This window comes from Rhinoderma darwinii, chromosome 9 (genome assembly GCF_050947455.1).
Source record: "Rhinoderma darwinii isolate aRhiDar2 chromosome 9, aRhiDar2.hap1, whole genome shotgun sequence".
NCBI classification, from domain to species: Eukaryota; Metazoa; Chordata; class Amphibia; order Anura; family Rhinodermatidae; genus Rhinoderma; species Rhinoderma darwinii.
The window spans coordinates 30,641,250-30,662,604 of record NC_134695.1 but is presented as its reverse complement, the minus strand read 5'-3'; the positions used below and the strand labels follow the sequence as shown (position 1 = coordinate 30,662,604).

Genomic DNA, 21,355 nt, shown 5'->3' with positions numbered 1-21,355 from the left:
CCACAGGCTGATCGCCGCCGCGCCGCGCCGCATTGATGCAGTAATTCATGCAAAAGGAGCCCCGACCAAGTATTGAGTTCATATACTGTATTTCAGTAGGCTAATATTTCGGTATTAAAAATATTTTTTTTTAAATTGGGCTTTATATAATATTCAAATTTTCAGAGAGACTACATTTTTGGTTTTCATTAACGGTTAGCCATAATCATCAACATTAAAAGAAAAAAAATGCTGGAAATGTGTGGGATAAACATTGTATTTTTAAAGTTCAGGTCATTACAGACATGGCGATACCAATTACACTTTGTTAGGTTTTTTTTTTTTAGATGTTTATTTTTTTTTCTAATAATAATAAAGGACTTTATAAGGGAATAAGGGCGATTTATTACTACCTTATCTAACAACGTCTGGTACGTGCACTAAAGGAGCAGAGCGGCTTGATTGACAAAGTTGCTCGCGCCCCCTTTTAGAAAATCTAACCAGCACTAGATGCATTATCTAGTTGGGAAATGAATAAAACATTTTTTAGACTATATGTTTAGGATGTATTAAAAAAATAAAAGACTACTTGGGAATAACCCTTTCTGGTTGAAGATGATCCTGCTGAATCCCCTCAGAATGAGTTATTATTGCATTGCCACAGGCTACTCCCCTCCGGTATTTCCAGATCATAAGGGTTTTTGGACAAATTATTTTCTGCTGCATGGAAACACGCTGACCGGTCTATGCATGTGTCCAAGCGTGCGGACTAGGTTTTCTTTCCCTGATGAGTGTATTGCAAAATGGTACGCTTACCCCAAGCTAGATGCTCTCATGGCCCAACTTTATGAAAATACTGCCTTAAAGGATCCTGTTGATGCCAATGTGGAGTCTATGGCAAAAGACACTTTCAGCAGGGCCGCAGCTTCAGTCAGGCCCTCTTTTGCAGCATATTGGGTTAGCTTGGTTGGTATTGAACTAGCTACTCAACTACAAGATGCAATTGTTTCAGGGGACTCTCAGCTGGATATTTCCCTCCTCGCTGCACAGCTTTTGCAGATGTCCAAATATATCTGTGACGTCTCTGTCCAAGCTGCCCATAGATCGGCTATGGCTAATGCGGTAGCTGTCCGAAGGGCCATTTGGACTTGGAACTGGGAAACTGATAGTCCTCTAGGAGGGCGGTCCCCAACCTTTTTTGCACCAAGGACCAGTTTGATGCGAGAAAATTGTTCCGGAGGGGGGTAGGGTTAGGTCACACATTGCGTAAATACGGCGTATACCTGTATTATGCTGCGGAAAATCTGCATCGTAATACAGTAGCAGCAAAGTGGGTGATATAAAACAAATCTCGTCCACAGGCTGCATAAATAGTGAGCAGGAAAAACAAATACAGTTGACATGCTGCGGAATAACATTCTGCACCGCAGGTCCATTTCTATTTGTGTAAACGCTGCTTATTTCTTGCAGGTTTTCCCCATTGAATTCGATGCGGAGGTAAAACCCACAACAAATAGCAGCAGGGGCGTAGCTAAAAGCTCATGGGCCCAGGTGCAAGAATTCAGCTTGGTGTGGTTTTTTGCCTGAAATTCCCTGAGGCCACCTGGGCAGATACCACGGCCCGGTACCAAAGTATCCGTGGCCCGATATTGGTCCGTGGCCCGGTGGTTGGGGATCACTGCTCTAAGAAGAAGGTTTCCGCCGTTCCATTTGCCCCAGATCTCCTATATGGACCTGACCAGGTCCAACAAATTTCTGAGGCTACATGAGGAAGGAGCTTTTTTTTTCTTCCACAACGTCGTCCAAGACTAAGCCCAGTTCCCTCATTCAGATTACAAAGATGCTTTAGTTAATTTTGGTACTCTGCATAACGTCCGAGGCAGAACTCTCATGACTCCTGACCCTTCCGAGTGCAGAGACCTTGCTTCCGGTCTAGAAACTACTGGCAGCCCCGCAATAGACTCGCTAGGCCTGTGTCGGCACAGCAGGCTTCCACAGCCTGAAAATTTGCCGCCCTTTGAGCTGCTCCCTCGGGTGGGGCTCAAATGTCGAAGACGCCTGGGTGCGGGAGTTTGTGTCGGCATGCTATAAAATAGTTTTCTTCTCACCCTCCTGGGCATTTTTTCCGGTCAATGCCCTTCCAGGGCCAAAGCTTTTTCTCAAGCCATTCAAAGCCTCCTCCGTCAAGGAGTAATTGTCCCAGTACCAACTCCAGAACTGTTCAAACGGTTTTATTCAGACCTTTTCACAGTACAAAAGAGAGACTTTCTTCGACCCATTCTGGATCTAAAACCTCACAATCGATATGTGAAGGTTTCGCATGGAGTCTCTGCGATCATTGGTCGCTTCCTTGGAGGTCGGCGAGTTCCCGTCCTCAATAGACATCAAGGATGCTTATCTTCATGTTTCCATTGCTCAAGCACATCACCGTTTCCTGCGCTTTGTAGTAGGTTCTGAGCATTTCCAGTTTTTGTCCCTCCCCTTCGGAGCGGCTACTGCTCCAAGGGTCTTCACCAAGCTCATGGCGCCCATGACTCTCCTCCGATCCAGGGGGAGGATAGCGGTTATCCCATCCTGGGACAATCTTCTGGTGAAAGTACCTTCCAAACAGAACAACTAGGACAGCCTCTGTTTTTGTTTACTATTTAATTCCATATGTGTTCTTTCATAGTTCTCATGTTTTCAATATGGATTCTACAATGTAGAAAAAAAACACAAAAAAACATGGAATGAAAAGCTCAGGCTCTTTTCACATTGCATGACCTCTGATTAAAATCAACAGTATGGCATACAGTTGTGTATGTCGCCCATTTTGTGAAGGTGTGTGTGTGTGTGTGTGTGTTTGTTTGTTTGTGTTTCCGGTCTGCTCTTTCCTACACAGCGAAAAAACATTTTTATACAAACCCGTTGGATGCCAAAAGGACAATCTATTGTTGGTAATTGGGCCCATAGGGGTCTGCGAACATAATCGGCACATACCTGAACATGCACGGCAAACACATTGTAAATATAACTGAAATGTATTATGTTTACTTATTTTAACTGGTTGTTCCCTTCCTAGAGCTGGTTGTATCTAAATGGCAGACACCTGCGTTGTGACCGTCACATGGAAGTGGCTTTTATGGTCTGTGCTATTAATCCTTCAATAGATGCTCACACAGACAGCCTGGAATTGCTGCAATTACAGCAGGTGAATTATCCTAAAAATATTACGCATCATATTTTATTTTTTTTCTTATGTTTTTTTTTTTTTCCCCCTCTAGGTTAACATTTTACAGCTAATTTGGTTAGTTCACATCCTGACATATTTATCATTGGCCTTGAGCCTCAAAGGGGTTATTTGGGATTAGGAAAACATGTCTCTTCTCTTACAGAAATAGTGCCACACGTGTCTACAAGTGGTATTGCAGCTTGAAGTGAATGAGTCCATGGGCATGAATGGTGCGGTTTCTGAAAGAAAGCAGCCTTGTTTTCCTAATCCTTGACATTTTAGAAGATTATTATTATAAAGTATAGCTAGCCTGTATTCGGGCGCCTGTCCTGCTATTGTACGTAGTAATTGGTTTGCGGTGGCTGTTGTCACTTACCTCTGCAGTGTAGTTATGTTCTCCTGTGTTTATTTGCTGGAGCAGCTGCATGGTCTGCTCAGTACTTCTGGCTGCTGCTCCTCTAGGGGTGCACATGGTATTTTATGTTCCTATAATTGCAGTACACAGGCAGACCATGATGCATCATTTTAATTAACTCATACATCCCTATATATTCCAGCTCAGGACAACATTCTGAGTTCCTGTTTGTTTCAAAATTGTGCATTTTCTTCGTGTCCTGTCTACTTGTTACTGTCCTGGCCTGTCGTCTTCTCGTTTTGCAATCTACTTTCCTTGACCTGTACCCGTCTCGCCTAGTTTCATTGAACCCCGTCTGCCCATCTCTTCTTGTTTGACTACTATTTTCCCTGCTAATTTTATACTTTCTTTCTAGTTTTTGTGGGCTGTGAGAAAATCCCTGATGCTTTGCAACCCTTTAGTGACCCAGTGGTTCCACTTCGTGGTTTGTTACGTATCCGTGGGTTTGTCTACAACCAGTTGTACATTATTAGCGCTTTTCCCTGGCCATTCCTTTTTGCTGCCAATAGCTTTTCTTGCTTACAACGAACATTTAGCATTCTTTTTAGGTGTAATCTGATCCATTAATTGTTCACCGTTGTCTGTGTATGAGCTTATAAACAATTTTACCAGATCCCTCTTTACCAGATATTGTTGACTATCAGAGATGAAATATACATGAACCCTAGGTTTTAGGCAACTAATCACTAACGTCTTTGGGCACCAATTAGTGGTAAAGCTGAGTGAGTATAGGTTGGAGCTACCTTACTGTTTGTAATAAATATGCATTTTCTGTTATATTCCAGAGCTTACTTTGGTTGTTATATGATGGAGGACACCTAGACAAGTAAGTTCCAATGAAGGAAAACTAGGTTCCATTTGTGATGTACTTAAAGTTGTTTTCTGAGATATTTAAACATCAAACTTGCAAAATTCTCAAAAATTGTTTCAAATGTCCCTGCGATTCCTCTCTTAATCTCCACTTCTGATTTGATCCTTGCATCACGTCTTTTTCGGGTCCAGCGCTGCCCAGGTGATCTTCTCTGACCTGTCTGTAATCACTGTTTCCTTTGAGAAAACCGGAACCCAGGCTCAATGTATTCCTATGGGAGCCTCGTTCTGGCTCCCATAGGAAAGCATTGAGCCTGAGTTCCGGTTTTCTGAAAAGCAGTGATTAGACAGGTCAGAGTGAAGATCACGTGGGCAGCGCCAGACCCGAAAACGACATAATGCAGGGATCGGTAAGTATTTCTGCACACAGCACCCCACTGAAACACCAATGTACAAACGGTGGGGGAAATAAGAGTTGAGTGCTGCTTTAAGATATTATTTGTATTTTGGTATTGCATTAAAGCCCCATCTGCCCACCCCCCCAAAAAAATAATTTGTTATATTAAAAATAAAAAGCTCTTTCTTTCCGTCCGAGGTATACGTATGGAGGTCTCTGATATATAACTCTGAAGGAAAGCTGCAACGTATCCCACTGTAAAGGCATACCATGGGATACGTTGCCTGAGCCCCCAGGCAGAGCATTGGCTGAATCAATGTATCTGGGAAAGCTACTGACATCATTTTCCATATATGGACAGTGATGTCAGGAGCCGGACACCACATTCAGAACATGGGAATCACTCTGGCCAAGAACTTCGTCCCTGGGGAGCTTTACAATGCCGGAGTCGCCAGGCAGAGCATCAAAAGCGCCAAGCGCTACCCGATACTCTTCTCAGGGACCCTGGCCCTGGGGAAGCCTCCTGACTTACATGGTAAACATATACCTGTGACAAATATAATGGCACGTAGGCTCCCATGTTAAAATCAAAACTGAAAAAATGCATGTAAAGAAACACCAGCTTTATTAAATGCAATATTAAAAACACCAGCTTTTTTAATGAATTTTCTACATACGATTTTGGTGGTGTTGGTTTTTTTGTCATTTTGTACATGCGTTTTTCAAGTCCTATAGCGAATCCATATCTTTGCAATAATAGTAAAAACCAACATACACTGCTTACGCGTTTCAAGTAAACCTAATTGGTAACACTGATGCATGTGTTTAGTCAAGCCTCATCTATAATGTAGACTATTTGGGAAACGAGTGTTTAGAACAAAAATCCAATAGGCTTTCCTGTTTAGTAGGGCCCATCTATGATCTGACCGCCTCTTGCCAGTAACCTGACTTTATCAATGACTGTATGTCTGACAAATTTTTCAGTTTGCGGACGTTTCAAGCACACGTCATGCATCCCACATATTGAAGATGGCAAATATCACATTTAAATTAGATACGCAACAAATTTGTAAGTACAATTAATATAAGATGAATTATGATATACTGTCATGGCCTGAAAGTTTGTGGTCACTAAGGCCCCACGCACACGACCGTATCAAATCCGCATCATACACTTCTCATTGTTCCCACCCAGCTTCTTTCACTGCACACACACAGCGTGAAGTCAACCACAGGTCCTTCAACCTTGTCGTCGGACAAAGAAGATACATCGGCTCCAGGCGTCCAAAAGGTTAACATGCTCGTCTCTAGGGAGTTTGCTATGCTTACCTTCACATACCCTACACTGTACCCTCTGACCCATCAAGTCTCTCCAGTTCAGTAATATACTTCCCCCTAGGGCTGGGAGATTGATCAAAATAATTCGGCCTCAAGGATTTGCGATTTCTGTTTTTTTTTAACAGAATTGTACAATCTATTCTTTAGTGGCGCCGTCACGCCGTGGTGCAGGAGGAAGCTCTGCCCCGCCGTCTAGTCACTTTCTGGTCCACCCCGTTCTATGCTTCCCCACGGAACTGCTGTACTGTACTAAACAAAATAATACAGTATGGAACAGCAGTTCCGTGGGGAAGCAGGGACTCCTAGTACATACCCACACCGCCCTGTAGATACCGCCCCGCTGTAGATAGAACCCCCCCTTTCAGATCGCACTACCCCCCTTGTACATAGTAGATCGTGCCGCTGTAGCTCCCACTAGGAGCTGAATCCCTGGCCAAAGCGTCGGCAACCTCTGGCCAGGGATTCAGCTCCTAGTGGGAGCTACAGCAGCACGATCTACAAGGGAGGCGGGTGGTGCTGCGATCTGCAAGGGGGGTGGGGGTGCGATCTACATGTGGGGTGGGGGTGCTATCTGCACGGGGTTGTGGCACTGTCTACATGGGCCCTGTGGCACTATATGTGGGCATTGGGGCACTATCTACCCTGACAAATGAAATCGTTTTGGTTTTTTTACGGCCATGAATGGCGGACTGGAAATGGATGAGATTTTTTAGATACTGATGCAAAATGGGCATGAAAAACTGACCATTGATCAGTTTTTAATGGCCATTTTTTTCACTGTCGTGTGATTGTTGCCTAAATGACTGATGTCAGGACTGTTCACATGTACCGTGATCGGGCCACGAAATCCGGCGGGGACACGGACTGTTTTTCACTGTCCAATCACGGTCACGTGAATCCGGCAATGTCAGAGACCGTCTGAGGTGGTGACTGGCAGAGGGGGATGTTAGTGCACGCAGTGCCTCATTGATTATAGATTCTGGTAACCTGTTCCCTACCGGGGAACACAAGTTATGATCAATTAGATATAAATTTTTCCAATTGTATTTATGATAAAAAGTATTTGCAGAGGTTAAAAGTTGTGAAGTTACATAAAATAATTATAGTAATATATGTTATAAGTTATTTATATAAAGAAAATGTACTAAATTATCTCTTGGTATTACTGTTAAATAAACAGAAAAAAAATGAAAAAAAAAATCGAGATTCAAATCGAAAATCACCCAAAGTGTTGAAAAAAAAAATCGAGATTTTATTTTTGGGCAAAATCACTCAGCCCTACTTCCCCCTATGTATGGAACGGCATCAGTGATTTCCCATTCAGGGGGCTAGATCGTCTAAACCATATAGTGAGCATGCGTGATATCATCACCATTGTGAGCAGGGGAGAAAATGTGGCAAGGAGGATGGTGTGTACAGAGAAGTGTGTACGTAAAAATTTGCATTATAGAAGGTGTTAGACACTTCCCACACCAGGAAGAAAGTCGTGCGATAAGTACAAAGATCGTGGTGAGGTTTTGGTTGCTTTTATTTTTGTGGGGGGGGGGTGTTTTACAGAAAAAAAGTAGTTGCCTAAGGTATTGGATTTGTATTCTGTGTTTTTTTTTAAATGAAAATCTGAAAACCCAGATATGACCTAGGGGCCTTTGTTCGGCCACCGCCTGCTATGCCAAGCCATCAGCACCTCACTGGCCCTGATGGGGTTACAGAAGTATACCCTCTCTCTGTCAAACTACTTGGGTGATGCAGTCGCTATTAACTGTGATCCTGGCCCCCTTAGATGCCAGAGTAACCTCCAATAACGGCATTGCATCTTGGTTGCTAGATGTATATTTCAGCTGACATCTGCTACTTCTTTGCCCAGGCCATCACCGCATCGTAACTGTACGACCGTGCATTTGAGCTCTGATGAATGTGCTGTACACTTAGTGGGGTGTGGGAAGGAGTTAAATCAAGAACTGTAAAAAATTATACGGAATTTTTGCTGCAAAACTATATAAAGAATCTGTTTTTCTCCTCTGACAAATGGCCCACATCAGTCTCTCTCCTGTAGACTCCACTTGGCTTTTTCCAAGTTTAAAATGACCCAAACATAGTGTAAATCCACAACTTCAGATGAACAGTTAAAACAAGGTTTTTTTTATTATACTCACAGACATGAATATAAACAGCGCTTTATCATAACCATGCAAGCAGCACGCCTCGCATGGACCCGATTCTGGGTTTCGCCTTAACAGCGTCTTCCTGTCAGCATTCGGGGAGACTCGGTTGTTTTTGATCTGAACGGAGCAAACACTGGAAGGAGGTTTGGCCTGAAAAACCTATTTCTCTGCTCTCCTAGAGTTCACTTATAACTCTACTACAAGCTGGAGTTGAAAGGAGTACAGTCCCTAAGGTGGATCGTTTTGCTGTGTATTAGTGGAATGTGAGCGGAGGACTTCTTTTGCTTATGCCTAGAACGTAAATGACAGAACACATCAGTGACAGGATATAATGCTTCAAGGAATTTTACAATTTCTAAAGAGAAAGTTCATTTATACAGAGAAGGTTGCTGCAGACTTTATTTTGGTGTAAGGGGTTATCCCCAAATTTGATTACCTGGCAAACTTGCTCCTGGAACAGTCCTACTGAAACGGATGTCAGCAGTAATTGGTCTATCCCTGGTAAGCATGTAGGTGGATTATAAAATAGTGCAGTGGCAGGTATTCTTTGCAGTGAATGTAATTTTACTATTGTGACAAAACTATAAGACTGCTTTGTTCTGATGTCTAAAGAGCTTCTGTTTCCTTAGGTACCCAATGGCTCTGGGTAATTTGGCAGACCTTGAAGACCTAGCTTCAACTTCCAGACTTCCAAAGCCTCTTGAACTCTATCACAAGGTGACTGTTCACTGCTGGGTTTCTTTTATTTTCCTTTCTATTTTATTTATATACAACATTAATATTAAAGGAGTTTTCCAGTTCCTAAAAATTTGATGGCCATCAATAGCTGATTGGTCAGGGTCCGACTCCTAGGACACCTGCTGTTCTGAAGGAGGTGCAGCGCTCACTGTGAATCGTTGACAAAGATATAGTGGCGAATCACAGTATTGCAGCCTTCTTCTAGTCGCTTCCATGGGAGAAGACTGCGATACTGTGAATCGCCGCTACAGGTGTGTTGACGATTCACATTGAGCAAGCAGAAATTAAGGGGAAGCAGCGCTCGTACAAGCGCTGCACCCCCTTTAAAACAGCTGATCGGTGGGGGTCCCAGGATTTGGACCCTGAGCGATTAGCTATTTATGGGCTATCCTGAGGATAAGCCATCATAGGGACTGCAAAACCCCATTAAAGTATTTTAAATCTTAAAGCAATTTAAGTTTTTCCATAGTCTCATTCAAAGAGCTATAACTTTTTTATTTTTCCGTCAACATAGCTATATAAGGACTTTTCTTATGCGGCACAAGTATTTTTTAACCCCTTCCCGCAATGCGCAGTACCATTATGTGACGGTGATAGTGCGGGCTCAGGAGCTGAGCCTGCACCATCACCGCCGGGTGCCAGCTGTATGTTACAGCTGGCACTCTGCGGTAACAGCCAGGACCGGAGCTAGCATCTGATTCAACCGATTAACCCCTCAGATGCTGTGTTCAATAGAGATCGCAGCATGTGAGGAGTTTTTAGCCACCGGCACCCCAGCAACATAATCGCTTGGTTGCCGGTGGCTGAAATGGCAACCGGAGGCCTAATACTGGCCTCCCGGTCAGCCAGCAATGGAAGCCTCAGATGCCCTGCTCGCAGGCAAGGCTTAAAAGGCTTCCGGTACCATCGGCAAGATGGCGCCGGCTCAGTAGATGAACCGGAGTCATCAGCAGTGGTTGTCCGCTGTATGTTACAGCAGACACCCCGCTGTAACGGCAGGAACCGTAGCTAGCTCCGATTTCTGCTGTCAACCCTTTAGATGCAGCGATCCAAAGCGATCGCTGCATCTTAGTGGTTTGTAGCAAATCGGCAGCCTGCCATGCGATGGCAAGGATGCCAACTGCTACTATGGCAACAGGAAGCCTAAGAATGCCCTCCTGTCTGCCATTACAGAAGCCGATTAGGCCCCGACTGGAGCTGGAGTCTGATCGGATTGCTATCAGTGAACAACTGACCGTTCGAATACATTGCACTACATAGGTAGTGCAATGTATTCGAACATCAATCAAACAGTTGGAAATTCAAGTCCCCTAGTGGGACTAAAGAAAAGTGTAAAAAAAGTAAAAAAAAAAGAAAGTTTCAAGTAATAACATAAAACACTATCGCCCTTTTTCCCTTATCAAGTCATTTATTATTGAAAATAAATCATAAAACCATACAGATTTGTTATCGCCGCGTTCGTAAACACCTGAACTATAAAAATATTATGTTATTTGTCCCGCGCAATGAACGCCATAAGAAAAACTAGAAAATAATGCCAGAATTGCTGTTTTTTTGGTCACTTTGTATTCCAAAAATTGAAAGAAAAAGTGATCAAAAATGGTACCTATAAAAACTATAGCTCGTCTCGCAAAAAACAAGCCCTCATACATCTCCGTCGACGAAAAAATTAAAAAGTTATGTCTTTTACAACTTGGCATAGAAAAAATACGTTCTCTTTACAAAAGTAATTTTATTGTGCAAAAAGTTGTAAAACATCAAAAAGTGCTATAAATTAGGTATCGCCGAAATCGGACTGACCTGCTGAGTAAAGTTATCATGTAATTTATAACGCATGGTACTCTTTCACTCCTGAGCCCTGTCGATAGTCCAGGCAAAAGATTAGGGCCACATGTAGGGCATTTCTAAAACTGGAAATCACAGCATAATAATTAGAGAGCTGTCTTGTTATGGTGGCATAAGCTGGGCACCACATATTGGCATATCTATGGAAAAAATATAATTTTCACTCTGCAACATCGAGTGCACACTAATTTCTGCAAAACACCTGCGGGGTTAACATGCTCGCTATAAGCCTAGGTGAATACCTTGAGGTTTCCAAAATGGGGTCACTTGTGGGGGGTTTCCACTGTTTTGGTCCAACAGGGGCTTTGCAAATGCGACATAGCGACCTGAAACCAATCCAGCCTGAAACCAATCCAGCAAAATCTGTACTCCAAAAGCCAAATGACGCTCCTTCCCTTCCGAGCCCTACTGTGTGCCCAAACAGCAGTTTATGACCACATATGGGGTATTGCCGTACTCCAGAGAAGTTGCTTTACAAATGTTGGGGTTCTTTTATTCCTTTATTTGTTGAGAAAATTACAAATTTTGAGCAAAAATCCACGTCGTCTTGAAGAAAAGAGATTGTTTTTATGTTCACTGCCCAATTCTAATAAAATCTATAAAACCCCTGTAGGGTCAAAATGCTCACTACACCCGTAGATGAATTCCTCAAGGGGTGTAGTTTCCAAAATGCGGTCACTTGTGGGATGTTTCCACTGTTTTGTCCCATTGGGGGCCAAATGGCGCTCTTTCCCTTCTAAGCCCTGCCGTGTGTCCAAACAGCCATTTAGTACCACATGTGGGGTATTGCTTTAATCGGGAGAAATTGCTTTACAAATTTGGCAGTGCTTTTTCTCCCTTAGTCCTTGTGGAAATGAGAAAAAATTTGCTAACCCTACATTTTCTTTGAAAGAATGTAATTTTAATTTTCACGGCCTACTTCCAAGAATTTCTGCAATAAACCTGTGGGGTCAATACCTGTCCTGCCCCCACTTCACGCACCCCCGGGGTCCATGTGGAGCTTGACAGGCAGCTAAACACCTTCCTACTAGCCAATAAATGAGACTGGCTGGAAGTCTGTAGCTTTATTAAAGGCATGGTGTTGCCAGAAAAACATGTTTTTTTTTTAAAAATTAAACATTTAGTGTGTGGGTGATTAAACATGGTTCAAATTTTTTTTATTTTTTTCACGAGTCAGGAAATAGTCAGGAAATATTATAAATTAATTCTAATTTATAATACTACCCATTTTTGGTCACTAGATGGAGCTAGTTCCCAAAATTGCAGCATTGCAACATTGGGTTAAAAGCCCTCGCTCTAGTGAGCTCTCAGCATCCCCCCCTCCTTTATCCTGGCTAGTGCCGGGATAAACGAGGGGTTTGAAAGGTTTAACCTCCTACACTGTGTGTCGCCATTTTTTGAGGTAACCCACAGTGTAGTAGGTTTACATACAGTAGTAAACACACACAAACACTAACATACATTGAAATGTCTTACCTGCTCCTGCCGCCGCGGCTCCCTCCGGCCCGTCCGCTCCCTTTGCTGCCGCTGTTCCATGTGCACAAGTCCGGAAGCCGCGACCGGAAGTAGTAATATTACAGTCCGGCCGCGACTTCCGGTCCACAGGAAAATGGCGCCGGACGGCGCCAATTTCGAATAGGACTGTGTGGGAGCGGCGCATGCGCAGTTCCCACACAGACGCCGTACACGGACGTGAATGGGACGGGAGCCGTTCACAGTCCCTATGGGACTGTGGCTGCCGTACTCCATGTCTGTGTGTGTCGTTAATCGACACACACAGAAATGGAACAAAAAATGGCAGCCCCCATAGGGAAGAAAAAGTGTAAAAATAAGAAAAAGTAAAACACAAACACACAAATGAATAAAAACGTTTTTATTAAAGCACTAACATCTTTAACATATAAAAAAAATTATTTGCCATGACACTGTTCCTTTAACTGGTCATAGGATTAGGGTAAAACTGAGGAACAAACAAGAATATACATTACATTATATTAGAGCAGTACATAAGAACAAGGACAAATTGAATAAATGTACCACAGATACAGGTAACAGGCTGACATATATTAAGCCTATCTGCAAATAAACAGTAGAGATAACCGTTATAGTACAATATGAACAGTGTATGGCAGTACAAATACGGTATAGGACCATACATGGCCGACCATGAGGCTAGGCCGAGCTTCACAACTACACCAACTGATATATTACAGTCCCATGTAACAGAGTGAATACTGTCCTAACAGTATTCCTGTGGCTGCTGATGGCCAGTAATATAAACCATCTATCTGCTTACCGGCTATACTACTACAAAGGGATGGAATGAAACGCATAGGTACTCTCTCTGAGCAGACATAGAAGAGACTGCCCTCCTTCCCAGAATGCTTTTCACCTTCTCATGGGTGGGGAAAACAAGAAATTACACAATGGAGAAAATTACCAACACTGGCCACTAGATGGCACCTGGAGCACTAATTACATGCATAGAAAATAACGTCACAAATATCAGTCTATAACATTACGCCTATGAGCAGCATAATACCTATCTAGTTTCCCAAATAGGGTCACTTTTGGGGGATTTCCACTGTTTTGGCACCACAAGAGCCCTTCAAACCTGACATGGTGCCTAAAATATTTTCTGATAAAAAGGAGGCTCCAAAATACGCTAGGTGCTCCTTTGCTTCTGAGGCTGGTGCTTCAGTCCATTAGCACACTAGGGCCACATGTGGGATATTTATAAAAATTGCAGACTCTGGGCAATACATATTCAGTTGCATTTCTCTTGTAAAACCTTCTGTGTTACAAAAAAAATGGATTAAATATGAATTTCTGCAAAAAGTGAAATTCGGAATTAAAGCAAAGTAGAGGTGAAATTTACAGAGAAACATCTAAGGGGTTAAGAAACTTTTTCTAAATGCTGTTTTTACTACTTTGAGGGGTGAAGTTTTTAAAATGGCTTATTGGGGGTTTCTAATATATAAGGCCCTCAAAGCCACTTTCACAACTGAACTGGCCCCTGTAAAAATAGCCTTTTGAAATTTCCTTGAAAATGTGAGAAATTGCAGCTAAAGTTCTAAGGCTTGTAATGTCCTAGAAAAATAGAGCGATATTCAAAAAACGATGCCAATCTAAAGTAGACATATGGGGGATGTTAATTAGCAACTATTTCTTGTGGTATAACTGCCTGTCTTACAAGCAGATGCATCTAAATTTTGAAAAATGCAATTTTTCACTAAATTTTGGTGTTTTTCACAATTAAATACTGAATGTATTGAGCAAATTTTGCCAGTAACATAAAGTCCAATGTGTCACGAGAAAACCATCTCAGAATCGCTTGGATAGGTAAAAGCATTCCGAAGTTATTACCACATAAATTGAAAAATGTCAGATTTGAAAAATGAGGCTCTGTCAGGAAGGTCAAAAGTGTCCGAAGTGGTTAATCGCACCGTTTTGGGGTACTTAAATAAATTCTAACTTTTTAGAGAGGTACTGGAAAAACAGAAAATTTGCCATTCTTTTTTGCCTCTTAATTTCACGACCTTTATCGCGTGGTATAAATAACATTATTCAACGGGTCATTGCGATTGCCGCGATGCCATATTTATATAGTTTTTTTTATGTTTTACTACTTTTACACCGTAAAAACACTTTTTAATTTTTTTTAAATTTGTTTTTGTGTTGCCATTTTTCAAGAGCCATAACTTTTTTAGTTTTTCGCTGATGCAGCTGTATGGGGGCTTTTTTTTTTTTTTGCGGTATGTGTTGTTTTTTTTATTGGTACCGTTTTAGAGTACATGCGACTGTTTTGATCACTTATCAAATTTTTGGAAGATAGGAGGAACAGAAAACAGCAATTCTGGCATTGCTTTTTATTTTATTATTTACGGCGTTCACCGTGCAGTTTAAATAATGTAATCTTCTTATAGTTGGGTTTGTTATCGATGCGGCGATACCAAATATGAGTATTATTTTACTTTTTTTTCATGAAGTTATTTGTAAGTGGGGTTTTATTTTTATTTATTTTTTTACTTGGGACTTTTATTTATATATTTTAAACTTTCTTTAACTTTTTTATTGTTTAGTCCCACTTTACCGTGTGATCTTTTGATCACTTTTATAATACACTGCAATACTTCAGTATTGCAGTGTATTATTGCAGTCAGTGTAAAACTCACAGGCGCCTGTTAGTCCATGCGCAGGCAGACCAGGGGGCATTTGTTAGGCCCCCAAACTGCCATAGAAACCATTGGCACCCTGCGATGTACGCGGGGTGCCAGTGGGGTGAGAGGGAGCTCCCTCTCTCTAAAACCACTCAGAAGCGGTGCTTGCTATGGAGCGCCGCATCTGAGTGGTTAAATACGATCGGAGACCACTGCTAGTGGTCTCTAATCGTTGCCCTGAAGCCCGAGGCTGTTAGCAACAGCCCGGGCTTCAGGAGCACAACGCGGGAAAAGTTCTTCTAAAGTGCCGACGTGAAAAGGCGGCACCTAAGAAGAACTACCCCGAACGGCCGATGTAAAAAGACTATACACAGGTCGTTAAGGGCTTTATTTTTTATTATTATTATTTATCCTTAAAATTAGTTGGTAAGGTTTAACCCCTTCCCGCTCCTGGACGTACTATTAGGTCATGGTAGCTGTATCGTTCGCGCTCCATGACCTAATAGTACGTCACGGGAGTTTCGTCCGTCTTCCCGACACATGCAGGAGCTGTGACAGCTGCTGTCTCGTACAGCAGTTGCCACAGCTCCTACAGCGGGGACCAATCGCTGTGTCCCCGCTGATTAACCCCTTAAAAACCGCATTCAATAGGGATCGCGGCTTTTTAGGGGTTAAGCTACAATCACCAGCCTGCTACACGATAGCGTCCGGCGATGATGACTATTGCAACCGGACGCCTAACAATGGCGTCCGGCTATGCCATCGACGGAAGCATAGTGGGTCCTGACAACGTCAGGACCCACTATGCTTGCTGTCAGTGAGTAGCTGACAGTTCTAATACACTGCACTACGCATGTAGTGCAGTGTATTAGAATAGCGATCAGGGCCTCCTGCCCTCAAGTCCCCTAGTGGGACAAAGTAATAAAGTAAAAAAAAGATGTGTAAAAATAAGAACATAAAAGTTTTAAAAGTGATCAAAGTAAAAATCCCCCTTTTTCCCTGATCAGTCCTTTATTATTAATAAAAATAGATAAATAAACTATACATAATTGGTATCGCCGCGTCCGTAACGGCCTGAACTACAAAATTATTTCATTATTTATCCCGCGCGGTGAACGCCGTAAAAGAAAACAATAATAAACCGTACCACAATCACAATTGTTTGGTCACTTCACCTCTCAAAAAATGGAATAAAAGGAGATCAAAAAGTCGCATGTACCTAAAAATGGTACTGATCGAAACTACAGTCCATTACGCAAAAAATAAGTCCTCGCACGGCTTTCTTGATGGAAAAATAAAAAAGTTCTGGCTCTTAGAATAAGGTAACACAAAAAGTGAATGATTTTTTACAAAACGTATTTTAATGTGCAAACGCCGTAATACATAATAAAAAACTATAAACATCTGGTATCGCCGTAATCGTATCGCCGCGCAGAATAAAGTGAATGTCATTAATAGCGCACGGTGAACGCTGTAAAAAAACGATAGTAGAATTGCTGTATTTTAGTCACCACGCCAGCTAAAAATAGAATAAAAACTGATCAAAAAGCCGCATGCACCCCAAGAAAACTACAATGAATTCCTCAAGGGGTCTAGTTTCCAAAATGGGGTCACTTTTGCGGGATTTCCATTGTTTTGGCACCTCAAGACCTCTTCAAACCGGACATGGTGCCTAATAAAAAAGAGACCTCAAAATCCACTAGGTGCTTCTTTGCTTCGGAGGCCGATGCTTCAGTCCATTACCGCACTAGGGCCACATGTGGGATATTTCTCAAAACTGCAGAATCTGGGCAATAAGTATTAACCACTTAGTGACCACCAATACTCCTTTTCACGGCGGTCACTAAGGGGCCTTAGGCTGCCACCTTTTGTACGGCAGGCTAGTTTAAGTCCTGCACGGGTGTCCCTTGCAGGCTGGAGCAGGTGCTCGGCTTTCATCAGACCCCTTAAATGCTGTGGTCAATAGCGACCACAGCATTTAAGTTGTTTGCAGAGGGAGGGAGCTCCCTCTCTCACCCATGGCCTAATTTTTTCACTGACAGGCAATAATGCTTTGGTATACCAAAGCATTATATCTGCGATCAAGAGATCGCATGGTGAAGTCCCCTAGTGGGACTGAAAAATAAGTAATAAATGTTAAATAAAAATTATTAATGAAGATTAGTTAAAAAAAAGTGGTTTTATTTAGTAAAAGTGTAAAAAAATAAATAAAAGTACATGTATATGGTATCGCCGCAATTGCAATGACCCAAACAATAAAGTTAACATGTAATTTAAACCGCAAAGTGGATGAGTTAAAAAAAATAAATAAATACTATGGCGGAATTGCTATTTTTTTCTACTGCCCCCCCAAAAAGTTATAATAAAAGTTAATCAATAAGTCCCATGAACCCCAATAAAAACTACGTCTCGTCCCGCAAAAAAAAAGGGCCACGTATTTCTACATTGACGTAAAATTAAGTTGTGGCTCTTGGAAAGCGACGATGCAAAAACAAATCATTTTAGTTCAAAAGTGTTTTTATTGTGCAAAAGTCGTAAAACATAAAAAAAAACCTCCACATATGTGGTATCGCCGTAATCGTACCGACCCATAGAATAAAGGTAACATGTTATTTACACCGCACGGTGAACAGCCTAAATTTAAACCGCATAGAACAATGGCTGAATTGCTGTTTATTTTTCTATACCCGCCCCCCAAAACAAAGTTAATAAAAGTTAATAAAAAAATTATAAGTACCCCAAAATGGTGACCATTTAAAAAGTACAACTAAGGCCTCATGCACATGACCGTAAAAACTCCCGTTATTACGGGTCGTAATTACGACCCGTAATAACGGGCTCATAGACTTCTATTGGCGACGGGTGCCTTCCCGTTTTCTCACGGGAAGGTGCCCGTGCCGTTGAAAAAGATAGAACATGTCCTATTTCAGGCCGTAAAAACGGCACGGACAGTCCATAGAAGTCTATGGAGCTCTCGTAATGACTGGTGGCTACATGTGTGCACCCGTCATTACGGCAGCGTTGCTAAGCGACGTCCGTAAATAGTCACTGTCCAGGGAGCTGAAAGAGTTAACTGATCGGCAGTAACTCTTTCAGCACCCTGGACAGTGACTACCGATCAGTATAATAAAGCTGTAAAAAATAAAAATAAAAGACGTTCATACTTACCGACAACTTCCTGCTTCCTCCAGTCCGGTCTCCCGCCCGTTGCCTTGGTGACGCGTCCCTCTCGACATCCGGCCCGATGTCCTGGATGACGTTTCAGGCCATGTGACCGCTGCAGCCAATCACAGGTCAATCACAGGCTGCAGCGGTCACATGGACTGCCGCGTCATCCAGGGATGTCGGGCTGGATGTGAAGAGAGGGACGCGTCACCAAGACAACGGCCGGGTAAGTATGAATTTCTTTAACTTTTATTACAGAAAAGGCTGTCCCTTCTCTCTATCCTGCACTGATAGAGAGAAGGGGCTGCCGATTAGTGCAGTGCTATTTTGCCGCCAAAAACGTGCTCGTAAATACGGGTGGAATACGTGTGACACCGGACCCATATTTACGGGCACGGGTTCGTAAATACTGGTGCAAAACGGGTGGAATATGTGTGACACCGGACCCGTATTTACGCCAGTATTTACGGGTGGGAAAAAATACGGTCGTGTGCATGAGGCCTAATTCTGCAAAAAAAAAAAGTCCTCCTACAGCTAAGTCGACCAAAAAAAAAGTTAGAGCTCTTTAAATGCGACGATGGAAAAGGGAAAAAAAATTGATTGGTCGTTAACCCCTTCCCGCTCAGCTCAGTACTATTACGTCGGGCTGAGCGCATTGTTTGCGATCAGCTCCGTAAATGTACTGACCTGAGTTAACACTGCGCCATCTTTCCCAGGCGTGTGTTTGAGCTGTGATACCTGCTGTTTCCGACAGCAGGCTATCACAGCTCAGTGTGCAGGGACCGATGGCGGTGGTCCCTGCCAATTAACCCTTTAGAAGCCGCGTTCTATAGCGATCGCGGATTCTTAGGCGTTAAAGCACCATTGACGTCCCACGACATCGCGGGCACCAATGGCTGCTATGGCAGTCAGAGGCCGAACAATGGCGTCCGGCTATGCCATCTACGGAAGCCTAGTGGGTCCTGAAAAAATTAGGACCCACTATGCTTGCTGTCAGTGAGTAGCTGACCGCTCTAATACACTGCACTACGCATGTAGTGCAGTGTATTAGGATTGCGATCAGGGTCTCCTGCCTTCAAGTTCCCCAAGTAAAAAAAAAAGTTACGTTAAAATCCCCCTTTTTCCCTGATCAGTCATTTATTATTAAAAATAAACTATACATAATTGGTATTGTTACGGCCTGAAATACAAAACCATTTCGTTATTTATACCCTGTGGTGAACGCCGTAAAAGAAAATAATAATAAACCATACCAGATTCCCAATTTTTTTTGGTCACTTCACCTCCCAAAAAATGGAATAAAAAGAGATCAAAAAGTCGCATGTACCTAAAAATTGTACTGATCGAAACTATTTTTTTGCATATGGCGCATAACAAAGTCCTCGCACGGCTTTCTTGATGGAAAAATAAAAAAGTTCTGGCTCTTAGAATAAGGCAACACAAAGTAAATGATTTTTTTAGAAAAAATATTTTATTGTGTTAACGCCATTAGACATAAAAAAACTATAAACATATGACATGGTATCGCCGTAATTGTATCGCCCCGCAGAATAAGGCCTGATTTACACGAGCGTGTGCGTTTTGCGCACGCAAAAAAACGCAGCGTTTTGCGTGCGCAAAAGGCACTTGACAGCTCCGTGTGTCATCCGTGTATGATGCGCGGCTGCGTGATTTTCGCGCAGCCGCCATCATAGAGATGAGGCTAGTCGACGTCACTCACTGTCCAGGGTGCTGAAAGAGTTAACTGATCGGCAGTAACTCTTTCAGCACACCCGACAGTGAATTCCGATCACCATATCGAGTAACCTGTTTAAAAAAAAAAAGAGGTTTGTACTTACCGAGAACTTCCCGGCCGTTGCCTTGGTGACGCGCCTCTCTTGACATCTGGCCCCACCTCCCTGGATGAAGCGGGAGTCCATGTGACCGCTGCAGCCTGTGCTTGGCTTGTGATTGGCTGCAGCTGTCACTTGGACTGAATTGTCATCCCGGGAGGTCAGACTGGAGGAAGAAGCCGGGAGTTATCGGTAAGTCAGAACTTTTTTTTTTTTTTTTACACCTTCACGTATATTGGGATCGGAAGTCACTGTCCAGGGTGCTGAACCAGTTTAACTCTTTCAGCACCCTGGACAGTGACTGTCTCCTGCCGGGTTCGGTCAAAACGAGTTAGGCCGAACTCGGTGAAGTTCGGTTCGCTCATCTCTAAAACACTCCGTTCGGATGTTTGTAAACAGAAAAGCACGTGGTGCTTTTCTGTTTACATTCAGTTTGACAGCTCTTGCGCGAATCACGCATTTCGCACGGAAGTGCTTCCGTGCGACCTTCGTGGTTTTCACGCACCCATTGACTTCAATGGGTGCGTGATGCGCGAAAAACGCAAAAATTTAGAACAGGTTGTGAGTTTGTTTTTTTTTTCAGCACACTCACGCTGAGCAAAACTCACGGACTGTCTGCATGCCCCCATAGACTTGTATAGGTCCGTGCGTCCCGCGTGAAAAGCACGCGAGTCGCACGGACGTATATCACGTTCGTGTAAATGAGGCCTAAAGTGAATGTCATTTATAGCGCATGGTGAACGGTGTAAATTTTTTAAAATAAAAAAACTATAGTAGAATTGCTGTTTTTTAGTCACCGCGCCTCTTAAAAATAAAAAATAGGATAAAAACTGTTGAAAAAGTTGCATGCACCCCATGAAAACTACAATGAATTCCTCAAGGTGTCTAGTTTCCAAAATGGGGTCACTTTTAAGGGGTTTCCTCTGTTCTGGTACCTCAGAATCTCTGCAAATGCGACATGGCGCCCAGAAACCAATCCAGCAAAATCTACATGCCAAACAGCACTCCTGCCTTTCTGAGCCCTGCTGTTTGTCCAACCAGCAGTTTATGACCACATGTGGGGGTATTGCCGTAATCGGTAGAAATTGCTTTTCAAATGTTGGGGTGTTTTTTCCCCTGTATTCCTTGTAAAAATTTACATTTTGTAACTTTTAACTGAAAAACGTGATTTTCAAATTCACAGCCTAATTCCACAAAATGCAGCAAAAAAAACGTATGGTCTAAATGCCCACCATACCCCTCGATAAATTCCTTGATGGGTGTAGTTTGCCAAATGGGGTCACTTTCGGGGGTTTCCACTGTT

At 42.7% G+C, this 21,355-nt stretch overlaps 1 protein-coding gene across 2 annotated transcripts in view; it reads left to right on the top strand.

Moving 5' to 3' along the window:
- MEN1 (menin 1) overlaps positions 1-21,355 on the top strand; it is a 63,199-nt gene that overhangs the window by 19,293 nt on the left and 22,551 nt on the right. For both annotated transcript variants that reach the window (XM_075837462.1, XM_075837461.1), the window contains exons 4-6: positions 3,041-3,169; positions 4,391-4,431; positions 8,942-9,029. In XM_075837462.1, the coding sequence (XP_075693577.1) occupies positions 3,041-3,169; positions 4,391-4,431; positions 8,942-9,029 (258 nt within the window). The remainder of the gene's footprint in view (positions 1-3,040; positions 3,170-4,390; positions 4,432-8,941; positions 9,030-21,355) is intronic.